The 13,177-nt window shown below is 40.6% G+C and overlaps 1 protein-coding gene across 3 annotated transcripts in view; it reads left to right on the top strand.

Annotated features, from left to right (window-relative positions):
- Positions 1 to 13,177, top strand: part of mapk8ip1b (mitogen-activated protein kinase 8 interacting protein 1b) — a 72,339-nt gene that overhangs the window by 30,616 nt on the left and 28,546 nt on the right. For all 3 annotated transcript variants that reach the window (XM_084732780.1, XM_084732861.1, XM_084732700.1), the window contains one exon: positions 10,944 to 11,201. In XM_084732780.1, the coding sequence (XP_084588906.1) occupies positions 10,944 to 11,201 (258 nt within the window). The remainder of the gene's footprint in view (positions 1 to 10,943; positions 11,202 to 13,177) is intronic.

Below are 13,177 nucleotides of genomic sequence, written 5' to 3'. Positions count from 1 at the left end.
CCCCATTCAGCATCAAATGGCAGATGAACAAAGTCAGTGATTAGCCGATGAAGAAGATGAGGAGTCTTTCTCAGGAGTTGGTGGAGACCAAAGCAGAGCTAAAAGGAGAGTGACTGTTGGATTTAGATTCATCAGGTGGACTTTGTGTCTGCTGGATGTTTTAAAAGAAAGCTGTTTGCTCATGCATCAACAAGTTAAGAAGCCAGTGGTTTGATCCGTGTTTATGTGAGTTTTTTTTCTGAGTTTGTCTGCAAATTCAAGATGTGAGCGAAATGACATTTAGAAAAGGGGAAAAACAGGTGAGGACTAGTGAATGTCAGACAGAATGACTGTTTCTGCTTCTCTGTCATATTTCAGTTGTCGTAACAGATTTTGAGAGGTGCAGCTTTCTATTTTAAAGTGCACAGTGCTTGATGGAGGCCTTTTTCTGTTTAAAAATGTATGAGGAGGTGGTGCAGCTGCAGAACGTCAAGAGGGTCAGAGAGGTGGGGGGAGTGGGGGGGGGTAACCCTCACTGTATGTACACACACACACACACACACACACACACACGCACACACAGACAAAGTGGTGACCTCATCAGTGAGCTCATCATCCCAGGGGAACGCTAGGATGCATCTCGTCTCATCAATAATAGACAGTCACAAAGAAGGAGCATCACTCACCTCCAGACAGGCGTGGTGTCTGTCTCAGCAGGGAGGGGGTTCAGGAGTTTAACAGCAAGAGGTCAGAGGGCCTGTCCGAACTGATGCAGACATTTGAAAACACTGCTACAGGTCAAACTGTGCAACAATCTGAAAATGTGATTGGACCCAAACTGTGATATGACAATAATACAAAGAGCATTTAAAGTTTTTAGCCCTCATTTTTCCATATACGAAATGTGCATCACTGCCATCCCTCGTTTTGTTATATCTGGATGTATGACAGAAAGTTTTCAACAGTGGAGAACACAAACTTGTTGTCTTTTCAGACTGTAAAATGTTTCCAAGAAATGAGTTCAAGACATTAAGCCCCATTTCAACCACAGGAACCTGGTTCCAGGTTTAGTTCCTGCCCCACAGGACAAATAATGTCATGTAATGAGAGGAAACTCTGCATGCTGCCCAAGAATAACAAACCAAAACACTTAATTCATAAATGTTTCTTTTTGTGGCTATTGTAACATATCTGTTTCCACAAGTGTGCAGGAGGACATGTTTAATAGCTCCAACCCCCAGGATAAAAAAATCCCTGCTCCTAACCTAAGGGAGTACGTCCTAAAGATCCAGGAACTAAATATTATCGTCTCCCTTTTTAAATGCAGAACCTTTGTAGGACATAAGGAATTCAACCTACATCTTGGTTCTCAATGCAGTTTGTACTCTCAAAAAAGTCAAGGCAATAGGATTTTTTTTAATCATATCATGCAGCCCTACATGAAATTAAACAAATTTGTGCAGTTTTTTTTTTAATTTCAGTGTAATATTTGAGAGCAGAAAAATAACCAGAAAACACTCAGACGATCAGCACTACTTCTGCCTGCATCTTTCTGGCATTTCTTTTCCTAATCCATTTATTTAAATACCATATCGGACATCTATTAGAATACACAAGCATCACAACATTAAATTACAAACAAGAAGAAGAAGAAAAATACATTGATTTTGTGTTATTGTCTTAAACCTTGCTTCTCAAACAAAGCTGTTGCTTTTTTTTTTTTATCCGTTATCTGTCTAATTTATATCATATTTGCTGCTCCTCAGACCCTCAGATGCTGTGGAAACAGAGTTTAGTTCCTGGTTGAACAGATTCATTCATTGTGGACAGAAGAAGATGGATTTAGTGAGCACATGTCCGTAGATCTGAAGGGTTAATGTGGAGCAGCTGAAGTCCAGAATGAAACATGAAGGGATTTGATGTTCCTCAGAGACATGAAATGACAACATGCATTATCACAACCACTCTGTGTGTCTGTGTGTGTGTGTGTCTGTGTGAGAGAGAGAGAGGAGTGTGCTTCTGTGTAGGGGTGAATGGATTTGATTAGCAGTAATTTTGTCATATGTGGACAGTTGAAACAGTCACATGTCGGGGTGAGTGGGTCAGATAGAGTGGGCAATAACATTAAGTGACTGTGGACACGCCCACATAACCCTAATGCTGTATACACACACACACACACACACACACACACACACACACACACACACACACACACACACACACACACACACAAACACACACACACACGTGTGAATCCAGAGCATATTCTGTCTAGACTGCCCTCTATTGTCACATGGTGTTAGACAGAGAGACAGAAAAAGAGACGTAATATTACATATTAGATCAAACCAAAGATTTTGTTCTCACATTAACCAACATTATAAAATCCAGCATGACTTTTTTTTTTTAAATGTGCAGACCATGATTTATTCCCTGCATGTTTCCGGTTGGCTTGCCTTCAGTAGGGTGGTGTATGAGGTTTCATGCTCATTTTACATGTAGTCCTTCATTAAGTCCTGTGACTTATATCACAGCAAATACACATTATATCTGTCTTCATCAGTCTGAACTCTGTCCAACATTATAAACTCCGATTAAAAAAACATATGTACAGTTTGTAAACATATAAAAACATTTAAGTTTATTTTCCTGTATTTTCTGATTCTGAAAAAGGGTGTAGAAATGTCAAAATTGGGGCTGGGTGACTTAGCTGAAAAATGTATCATATTAAAATGTCTAATATCAATCGATATGGATAATGATTGCTAATAAGGTATACAAATGTGATCCATACTTGTGGACCTTTTTTTAAGCAGAAGAGAGAGAGAGAGACAGAGAGAGAGAGAGAGAGAGATTGGGGGGGGCGGGGGTCCAGCAAAACACTTGCAAGAGGAGAGGAGACCTATTGCCATGGCAACAGTGTTTCTCTCACCTACTGCATGTGTCAGAGCTGAAAATGCAGTGTAGATGTATACACACACACACACACACACACACACACACGCTGCCCCCATGGATACTGCTCACGTCATCTCTGCCACACATGGTAACAGCTGAGAGGAAGAGGCTGCCTCATCAACACAAACACAAACAAGAGGGGACTTTAATTCATACAGTATTTTGTTTGTTTGTTTACTTACTTGTTTACTTATTTAGGCCTGGGTAATAAACCAGTAGTGACATGTGTCATCTGTCTAAAAGCAATAAGGACATTATTGAATCAAATTTTCACTAGTTTCACTTAAATTGCATTTAAATGTGAACCGCCATTAGAAGACAAGACAAATAAGCTCCGGCTCAAACAGCCTATCACATCCCTTGATAATGGAGCGTGAGACGCGAGTGACACGCAAACAGCCAATCATATTGCAGGTGTGTTGTTGAGTTGTACTGTCAACATGTGACACAACAACAACAGAAACAGTGTGAAGTGAGAAAATAAATGAAGATGGAGTGGAAAGTGGTTCAATTTAAACATAGAAAACAGAATTTCATTGCACTGAGAACTTCTCTTGCTTTTTATTAAACATAAGTCATTAAAGATGATTAATAATTTAGACAAATAAAAAACATTTTATTGTGATAAATTTTGCAGCTATATCACCCATCATGTTTTCATGACCCATTTCATGTTACTGTACAAATGTATCTAGTGTTGCCTAAAAATTAGTCATTAGTGTAGCTTTAAGATTCATTTCAGAAGTAATGGGTCACCATGTTTGATTTCTAAAAATTCAGATTTTCCCCAGAGAAACAGGGCTGTGACTAACAATCATTTTCATTTTCCATTAGTCTGTCAGTTATTTTCTCAATTGATTGATTAGTTGTTTGTTAGAAAATGGTGAAAAACGTGGACCATGTTTTGTCCACAACCCGGAGATATTCACTTTACTGTCACAGAGGACTAAAGAAATCAGAAAATATTCACATCTGAGAAGCCAAAATTAAAGAATTTGGACATTCTTTATTGTTCAGCCTTTTAAAGTGTTTATGATTCAGATACGTTGTAATCCAAAGGAATCTGATGTCTCATTTAATTTTAGATTTTATTTCTTTATTTATTGTTATTTTGGTTCTTTATATTTTACCACTGGATAGAGCTCGGTGTCAGGTTTTGAGAGATTCAGTATTTTCTGTTTTGTGTTCTTGTATTTGACCTGTTGGCTGTGTGATTGCCCCGCTCGAGCTGCTCTGATTGGACGAGAGCCGAGCATCACAGCATCTCCGGGGCAGCGGCGTCTCCTCGGCCTCCTCATCGTCAGTGAGCCCCCTGTCTCCTAGCAACAGGGGCCAGGGCTCTCTTAAAGGGGCCATTCGTAATTGAGGTCATAAAACATGAGAGGAAGAGTAGAAGCCCACTGTATTATCAGGTATCGATCTTCATCAGGTGAAAAGGTGAACGGGGAGAGAAAGGGGGGAGGAAGATCAACAGGGAAAAATGATGGCAGGAGAGAGGCTGCACTGTGATTAAAGGCAGAGAGACAGACAGTGGTGTGATGAGACGGAGCTGAACATTAAGGAGGAGGAGGAGGAAGAGGAGGAGGGGTGAGAGGAGCATCTTCTGACAGCTCATACTTAATAGGATGGATGCACCTCATTTTGGTGCCACAGGCCTGAGCTGTCGATTTTAATAGTTGCTCTCTCGTGCGGACGTTACAGAGACGTCGGCTCTCACTAAACTACTACTCGTTTGGGTTTTTTCTCATACTGGTGCTAAGACAATACTTGTAAAAAGGCATTGGTGCCTAAGCAGTGTCTGAACTGATACTTTTTTAAGTGCAAAATGACGGTTGATGTCATGAAAGAACAGCAGTTTTCATAACTAAGAGTCTGGACTGTGGCATTTGTTTTTTGTTGTCTTTCAAAACCTTTATGCAGAAGTGCACACGTGTAAGGAACAGATGAAAGTTTGTCTTTATCCTCCCGTACGTAAGCTGCGAATGGTTGCATGTCTGGCTAACTAACGCTAGCCACAGTAACATTATCTCCAGCCAAAGTTGTGGATGTGTCAGAGCTGGAAGCTGTGAGTGGAGTTACAAATGTGAGCAGATGATTAATCATACTTTTCACCGTCTAAACCGAGGGTCTGCAGCCTGCATCTCCCGAGCTGCGTGTGGCTCCCTGTGAATTGGCAAAAAATTAGATGGAAATTAATAACAGTCATATTTTAAAACATTTTAATTTTCATTAAGCATTGTTGTAGCTGGATTAAAAAGTTCAGACAACTCAAAATTTTAAGCCAACATACCGAAATAGATTTTTGAGTTTTGAGCCCAACTCAAACTCTTTTGAATCTGAAAAAGTTTTACCAAGTGCTGACCTTTTGTTGAGATAATAATGTTGAGATACACTTAATAAATAACAGATTATAGGTCAGCGAAACAGTGTACAGTGATTCTTACATTCTCCAACTAGCCTGTGTACGGCTCGGTGCCTTTTCCTCTAAATTTTGGCGTTGGCTCATCGTCTTGAGTCTCCAGAAGCTCGCTATTAGTGCCAAATCCAAAAAAGAAAAGTTCTCAGGGAAAGAAGACAGAGTAGTAAACTTACATTAACAGGGGCTTTATTTTTTTTTATTCCTTTTATGTGGCAGCAAACTGGAACCTGAGCTTATCTACACACTTTACAGCTGAGGAAAGAATCACAAATCACACCTGAACACTGAAAACTCAAACATGATCATACAGTCATTTTCTATATCACACTTTAATTCTAGCTGAACAGCATCCACTACGAACTGTAGGTTCTTCATTTCTTTGCCCTGACAATTACTGACTCTTGCTTGTGTCTGTATCTGTCTGTATCTTTGAAAAAGCTTCTCTCCGCAACATTTTTTGTTGCAATAGTATGAAGTCTGAATGTGGACTTTGCAGGATCTAATTGCTGAAGAGGAATGCAGAAACACAAACATTTCCCATGTTTCTCTGGGCTTTTAGCTCATCATTACTGCAGCCTCCTCTCAAATACACACACGCCTCTTTCTTTCATGTGAGAGAGAGACCTCTGGATATCTGCGATCAGTGATTCTCTGCATACAAATGCGGCTGAAGGCAACACTTAGCCGATGGAATTGGATTAACCTCCATTCCATTCACCAACTGTGAGTTAGCTTACTGTCAGCAGCTGCGCATACATGTTAATACCCGCTCTTCTCATTTACAAAGGAAAACATATATAATAATCTTCATCATTCAGCCTTTCACCAACGCACAGGAGGCATTTGCATGTTTAAATGAACACACATGCTGTGTTGTATGTCCATGGTTTAAATTCTGCGCACATGACTTTGACTCAGGGTATGAATGCTCTTTAGTGAACGGGTGTAAAATGTGGGTTAACGTCAGAGGAGTTTACTGCACAGCTCTGCTCTCACTGAAATAGTCCAGACTGTGGTAAATGTTTTTATCATGGTGGGTGAGTGTTAACACAAACTGTTAAATTGTTGAGCTCCTGTCTCTGGATCAGTCTGCTGCAGCTCATAAAGAAGGTTTTCTTTGCAGTTTCATTTTCCCTGATCATCACTGATCTGGAGCTCCTGTTTACAGGGTTTTTGCTTGGCAATGACATATCTAAATATTTCTCAGTTAAGACTTAACTGATATGTAAATCTGAATGATAAATCAGTATCATATTTACCTGCAGTTGCACAGTGACAAAATTCTCATATCAAGAAATTTAACCTCACAGTTTTCATATTTAAAGTGATGATAAGGTAAAGCTTATTCAGCATGAGATTGGAAATTGCTCAAGAACACTGGGGCAGATCTGAATCACAGGGTGGTTTTTACAAAGTATCTTCCACTTTTGTTAAACATTACAAACATTGCAACGAAGGTCAGCTGAGATGAGGAGGCTTCAATCAGGTATAACCATACTTTTTACATAATTCTAATATTTTATATAACACTATAGATCGGGGTGGGGAATTATTTTTCATTGGGGGGCCACATGAGAGACTGATCAGGCTGACACAAATGATATAAAGTCCTAATAATGGCTAAATCTCTATTATTTAAATGGTCAGGGCTGTTCTATATAGGGTACTTCTGCTGTTGGTCATCCTTTCTGAATTGCCATGTGATGAATCGTGGGCTAATATTTTTCAGGCCATGTCCAAAACTTAATGTTTTACAGCGTACCATGCATGCTGCATACAGGTTGCAACAGTAGCAGCAGGAAGTAGAAGAAGAGCAATGTAAACAGCATGGATGTACAACACTGAGTAACTAAAGTTACAGCGTAATATAAAGGATACAGTTCATTGATTACCAATGAACACAGCACTGGCCCCTTTCAAAATAAAGGTCTGTTAGATTTTTAATTTTTTTGTATTTCCATGATGGCCTTGCGGGCCACATGAAACCTTTCAGTGGGCCACATCCGGCCCCTCAGCAGCACTTTGCCCAGGTCTGCTACAGAGACTCTATTGTGCTTGCAGATCTGCTGTCATAGACGACTGGACACTTCTAGATAAATTCTATAAAGATGATGATTTTGCTCATTAAAAAGCTGTTTTGGCAAAGCTGGATGAATATGAGTTCACTGTGTGATTCTGAATACTTCATAACAAAGGATGCACAAGATTAAAATGTTATTGGCATGTCATCTATCAGCAGATAAAAGCTGATAATGCTCATATTTCTGCAGATATGGTGACGCTTTAATTATGTGCATGTGGTGCGACTATGTCTGCCGTGTGCAATGATTGGTCAGTGTTGGTGATGCAAGGAGGAGCTAAATCAGTCTTTCATCAGTACAAATTTAATTTCCCTTCTTAAGCTCTAACGATGTCAATGATTGTTCAATAATTGATTAATTGCCATTAAGAATTTAACCGATTAATAATTAATTCATAGATAATATATGTTTCGTGTACCAGAGCTCACAGCCCCGTCTGACATTATTTAGAGCCACTTGTTGAATAAGAGCAGGCGGACAAGAGCAGCCGTTTCAAGTGAGAGCTTTATTGTTTTGTTTAATTCATTGAAATTGTTTGTGCTTCATGAATTAATGTCTCTTATAATTAATGTGTCACTACAGTTGTTTAAATAAAACTTAAAATGAGAAAAAGATATGCTTTTTGTATCCAATTAAGTATGAATCATTAATTAATTAACTATCGATTAAGGAAAACACTCAAAATTAGCAAACACATTAAGACCCATCGTCCGTTCATTATGAAGAAGCATCAGCTGTAGTTTTATTATTTTGACAAGTGAATGTGAACATTTTCAAAAGCACTGTATTTTGTTTGCATCTGCCAGTGGGTCATCATGGTTATACTTGATCATTGTTGTGCAAATTTTCTGAAGGGTTTCAAATTTCCCAAAATATGAGTCAAATCAGAGGAAAGACTCTAACAGCAATTAGCAGTCATGAGACACGAAAATCAGACATTTCAGCTTCAGAGGCTTTTTAAGTCAAAGTGACTCTAACTTGATGCATAATTCCGTCAGATTTTATTAAATTTTACATCTGCTTGTGTTGTAGTTCTTATTAGGTTAAGAGCTTAAGACTTTGGTGTTGTGCACGTGCGTGTGAGCATCACTGTATCTTCATAACTGTGTGTTTGCGATGTGTCTCTGTGGAGCAAAGAAGGAGTTAAAGCCAGTAATAGGCTTAGCAGTGACTCTGGTGCCCGTGTCAAAGCATCTACATCAGCCAGCAGGAGGAGTTACCATGTGCTCTGTGTGAGTGTAGCTGCAGGGACAGTGATGGGAAGTGAAGCAGACTGCGCTGTCCCACTGCCCTCTTGACTCACCGTCTCTCAGATGACACTTGAGTTTGTCACTTGGTTTGATTTCAATGGAAAAAGACAGTTTAAGTGAGACTCAGCACAAAATGAAACTCAAGTTTTTGGCCAACAGGTCGCCTGGTGGAATATGTAAAGAGACGATTATCACTTAAATGACCTCTGTATCTCACCCCTGAGACACATTGTAGCATTATGCTAAGTGATTATTGGTGATCCTAAAACTGAGGAAATATCTATTATGTTACACGGACACCAAACCTGTCAAAAAAAGAATTCAAAATTAAGAAATATAGTATGCAAAAGTATTACAATTGTGACTTTATATAATAATTCATAGTAATGATTTTTGCCTGACTAAATTATGTAATGATTGGTCATAATTTATCTGTTTCATATCAGGACTATGAGATTATCTTCTGTTATTTTTTCCTGGGAATGGGTTTCATAATGTCATGAATTATTTTTCCCTTGGGGAAGTTTCTCATAATTTAGGATTTATCAGTCTCCTCTGCACTGTGATCCTTGTCTCTGCTCATGCTGCTGTTGTCTTGCTGCCGACAGACGTAATAATGTGTCACCAGCTGCTTCTTTTTACCTTCCAGCGATGATGGCTTAGCTGTTGCAGGGTGCACTTCATCTCTAACCGGTTCCACCTCCCCACTGTGCAGGCACCCTGACCAACCAGGGTTACTGGGATTTGATCCCATTTGGCTTCCTGTTCATGAGTGTGGTCATTTATTTTCATTTGAATTCAAGACCAAACCGGACGTATTGCAGCTGGGTATGGAGCCTCGGGTCTCAACTGTGCTGTGCAAAAACTAGCTTGGCTCCGGACCAGTGAATCACCACCCACTCTGGTTTTTTCAGCATTTCAAATAGGTCTGGTGTTGTGCTCATTGATGGCTGTGTCTACAGTTAGAAAACAATCGAGCCAAGCAGAGCTTTGCAGGCAGGAGTGAGGATGGGGACTTAATCTTTCTGTGCCAGAGCGAGGAAAGCAGGAACACAAAAAGACTATGAGTCTACAGTCATGCCAGAGGCGACATCAACATGCTAACATGCAAATGTTTAGCAGGCATAATGTCATTAATGTAATGTAACTTGAAGGCATTTAGTCATTAAAGTATTGGACAAATTCAAATTTTGACCCACTGGTGGTGCTGGACAGACGTCAGGTATCAAAGTTACAACAGTTTACCCTTGGGCGGTGCTTGGTTTTGGCTCATCCATTCAGCAGCATCAGAAAATAATGGCAGCCTGTCTGGCCACAAGGTTTCTCGTATTACAGCTAAACAGTCGCTAAAATATGTTCCTGAAAACATTTTAGGACTTGAAACTAGCGATTTACATCATAAATTCATTAGTTTTTACTGAGGTAATAAATAAATTGAGCAGTAGGGTCAATTGGACAAACAATTCGACTTTTTTGCAACTAGTAGAGTCGCCCCCTGCTGGTCTTTACAAAGAGCGCTGGTGTAAACCACTTCCACACAGGCTTCACTTTACAGACCCACGACAACATCCACCATTTAATATACTGTCTTTGCAATAAACATGGATAAGATTGACAACACTCCACAGATTGTTGAGAGTCAATTTACAGAAACAGCAACACTTAGTGATTCCTTAAATATTTCTTCTTTTATCAAGACAAACATTTGTTTAACAGCTCCGAGCAACGAACTATCACAGTTTCCATGTCAAATGATGTAAACAAGCCAGAAACTTAAGTCACTACTGATAAATTAAGGCAGAATAACAACCCCTACAATAATTGGTTAACATGAGCATAATGTCAGACTGAAAAAAGAAGTGAAAATTAAATAAGGGTTCAGTCTGAGAACTCACACAAAGCTGAATCTAACAGTGGCTTTGTGTAAAAGAAAAAGACAGGGACTAAAATGAAAATAAGCTGTTAAACTAGAGCCTGATTATCAGAGCTGGGGGAGTTTTCATTCTCACTTTATTACTGCAGGTAGATGCTGTCATGCAGAGCAGCAGATGCTGGGAACAGCCTCCGTCTCTGTGCTTTAAGCAGCTCAGCGTTGGCAGTGAGAGTGTTACAGGCTGAAGACAGAGTAGCTTCTTATTGGCCGGCTCAATCTCCTCATCCCATCCACACACGCTCCCTCTCTCCCTGTCTCCGTCTGTCTCTCTCTATCTTCCTCTGCCTTGACTGACGGCGCGTCTCCTCCAATCCCCGCAGGGCCATGTGAGGCGAGGAACCAATAGCGTGTCGGGGAGGGCAGAGCTGGGCGCCGTCGGCCAGCTCCAGGCAGAGATGCTGCATTTGGAACTCATCGACGGTGCTGACGGTTACCGCGGTGACAAAGAGTCCTCGAAGGCGTCCGCCATCGCACCTCCGCCAGTCATCAAGGACCCTGCAGCACCTGTTACCATGGATACCTACCGTCCCAAGAGACCCACGACCCTTAACCTCTTCCCGATTGTGCCACGCACACAGGTAGAGTTTGAATAACCTTATTCACACACACGCACACACACTGGTGACAGATGACTGAATATTGATCAGATTGATCAGCAGGAGGAGTGGAGTTTCAGTGAAGATTTTTTTTCTGTCTGCCTGTCTGGGTTCCTCCTGAAACACGAATATGACATTTAAAAATTGGAATATGAATAACCGACCAGCGTGACCTCACCATTGGATTCACTACAATCGTTTCTGTGACAGGATGTGTTTACTGAACTGAACAATAGCCACAATTGTCAAGACACAGAGACACAGATTTTTTTTCTCCTCGGTGCCCGTCTCTGTTTGTGTTTGAATGCTGTGAGAGCTCGTGACTGTGTGTGTGTTCTTGTATTTCAGTCTTTGTGAGGACCAGTGTCAGCTTTAAACCCCAGGAGGGAAGACATTTTGTCCTCAAGGGGCTGTTTAAGGTTTACTTTTAGTTTAATGTTAGAATTAGGTTCAGATTCAGAGCTGCTGAATGTTTAGTATTGATAAGGGTCCTCACAAGTATGGACACACAGATATGAATATGTGTGTTTGGGTGAGGCTGTGTGTGTGTGTGTGTGTGCGCGTGTGTGTGTAGGTATGTGAGAGTGCTTATCACCGTCTGTTGATCTCATGTGTGTCCGTCCACCAGAGCAGAACGACACATGGAACCATTTTCTGATCTGATGCCCAGATCAACAGGATGACACCATTTGTCTGCGACTTCCAAAGACATGACAAATCACTGTTCATGTGTCAACGCTACGGTTAAGGTTTGGTTAGGTCCAAAAAGGGACCTGGTTAGGTTTAGGGTAGGGTTGGGTTGATGGATGACATCATCGTCCATTATGATGACTGACAGTCATTGACCACTGGGCCCTCGACCATCGTAACATCGTGATTTAAAAGCCTTCCATGTTTTAAGTAGTGTGTCCCCTTATAGTTGCCATAGGGTTGTTTCCCAAGTTACGTTTTCGACATATGGGAGAGAAAATAAAAAGAAGCTGTTGCTGCTGTGCTTTGCACTACAACTCTATGTTGGGTTTATTATTTTGTTTTTTAACCCAACTAAGTTACAGACATGTGGTGCCAAGACAAAGACCAGTTTAGACCCAGCAACAATATTATCGCCTATTGCAATGTTTCACTGTGGACTTCACCCAACCTTAGTTTAGGGAAACCTGCATGAGTCCTGCACAGGCACAGTTTTGCACACCCACAGAACCGAATTGTTACCCGCAATTTTCTCCAAGTCAAAGACGTGCTTGGAACCATTACCACTTGTCACTCATTTCTCACTCACTTGTGTTCTCAACTGGTGCAGCACCTCAGCTGTCGATGTGTTTTCTCAACAGTTGGGGTCATCAAAAGCTAATATTTTTTGGCATTTTTTACAAGCAGCAAAGCCACTGACAGTGTTCCTGTCACAGTGTCTGATCACACCAAATTGTTCCCAAATGTCTGAGAATTTGGTATCCTCCACTGGCCTGTGCCTTTATGTCATCCATTCCGTCCCATTATTTGGCAAGAAGTGGGGTGAAAGGTTGTGTCATAGACTTTAACAACTGAAGAAATCGTGGTGGCTGATTAGGAGTGATTTTATTAGCGAACTTAAATGTACAACACAATCATATTAGTCTCTGATTTCAAATTCTAAGTTTAGGGGCGCTTAGTTGTCATGGTAACACTAATAAACATAGGCAGGGTAAGTGATTCTGGAGAAAAGATAGTTAATTGTTGAGTCCCATTCTCAGGTCGTCAACTACCAACTCTTTTGGTTGGTGGCTTGGATTGAGTTGCTCAACAAAACAATGAGACTCAACAATTAACTCCAGTCTCTGTCCAGATTCTCTCACCCTACCTTTAAAAGAAACAATGTTGACTCTTCATTGGAAATGGACGAACACCTGCCTATTGTGTTAAATTCCCCTTGTTTTGTTGATCTATCCAACCATCCACCTCAACTTCCTCCCTAGACTTTG

This window comes from Lutjanus erythropterus, chromosome 1 (assembly GCF_056507025.1).
Source record: "Lutjanus erythropterus isolate fLutEry1 chromosome 1, fLutEry1.hap2, whole genome shotgun sequence".
Lineage (NCBI taxonomy): Eukaryota > Metazoa > Chordata > Actinopteri > Lutjaniformes > Lutjanidae > Lutjanus > Lutjanus erythropterus.
The sequence above is the reverse complement of the archived record's forward strand: the minus strand, read 5'-3'. Positions and strand labels throughout refer to the sequence as shown.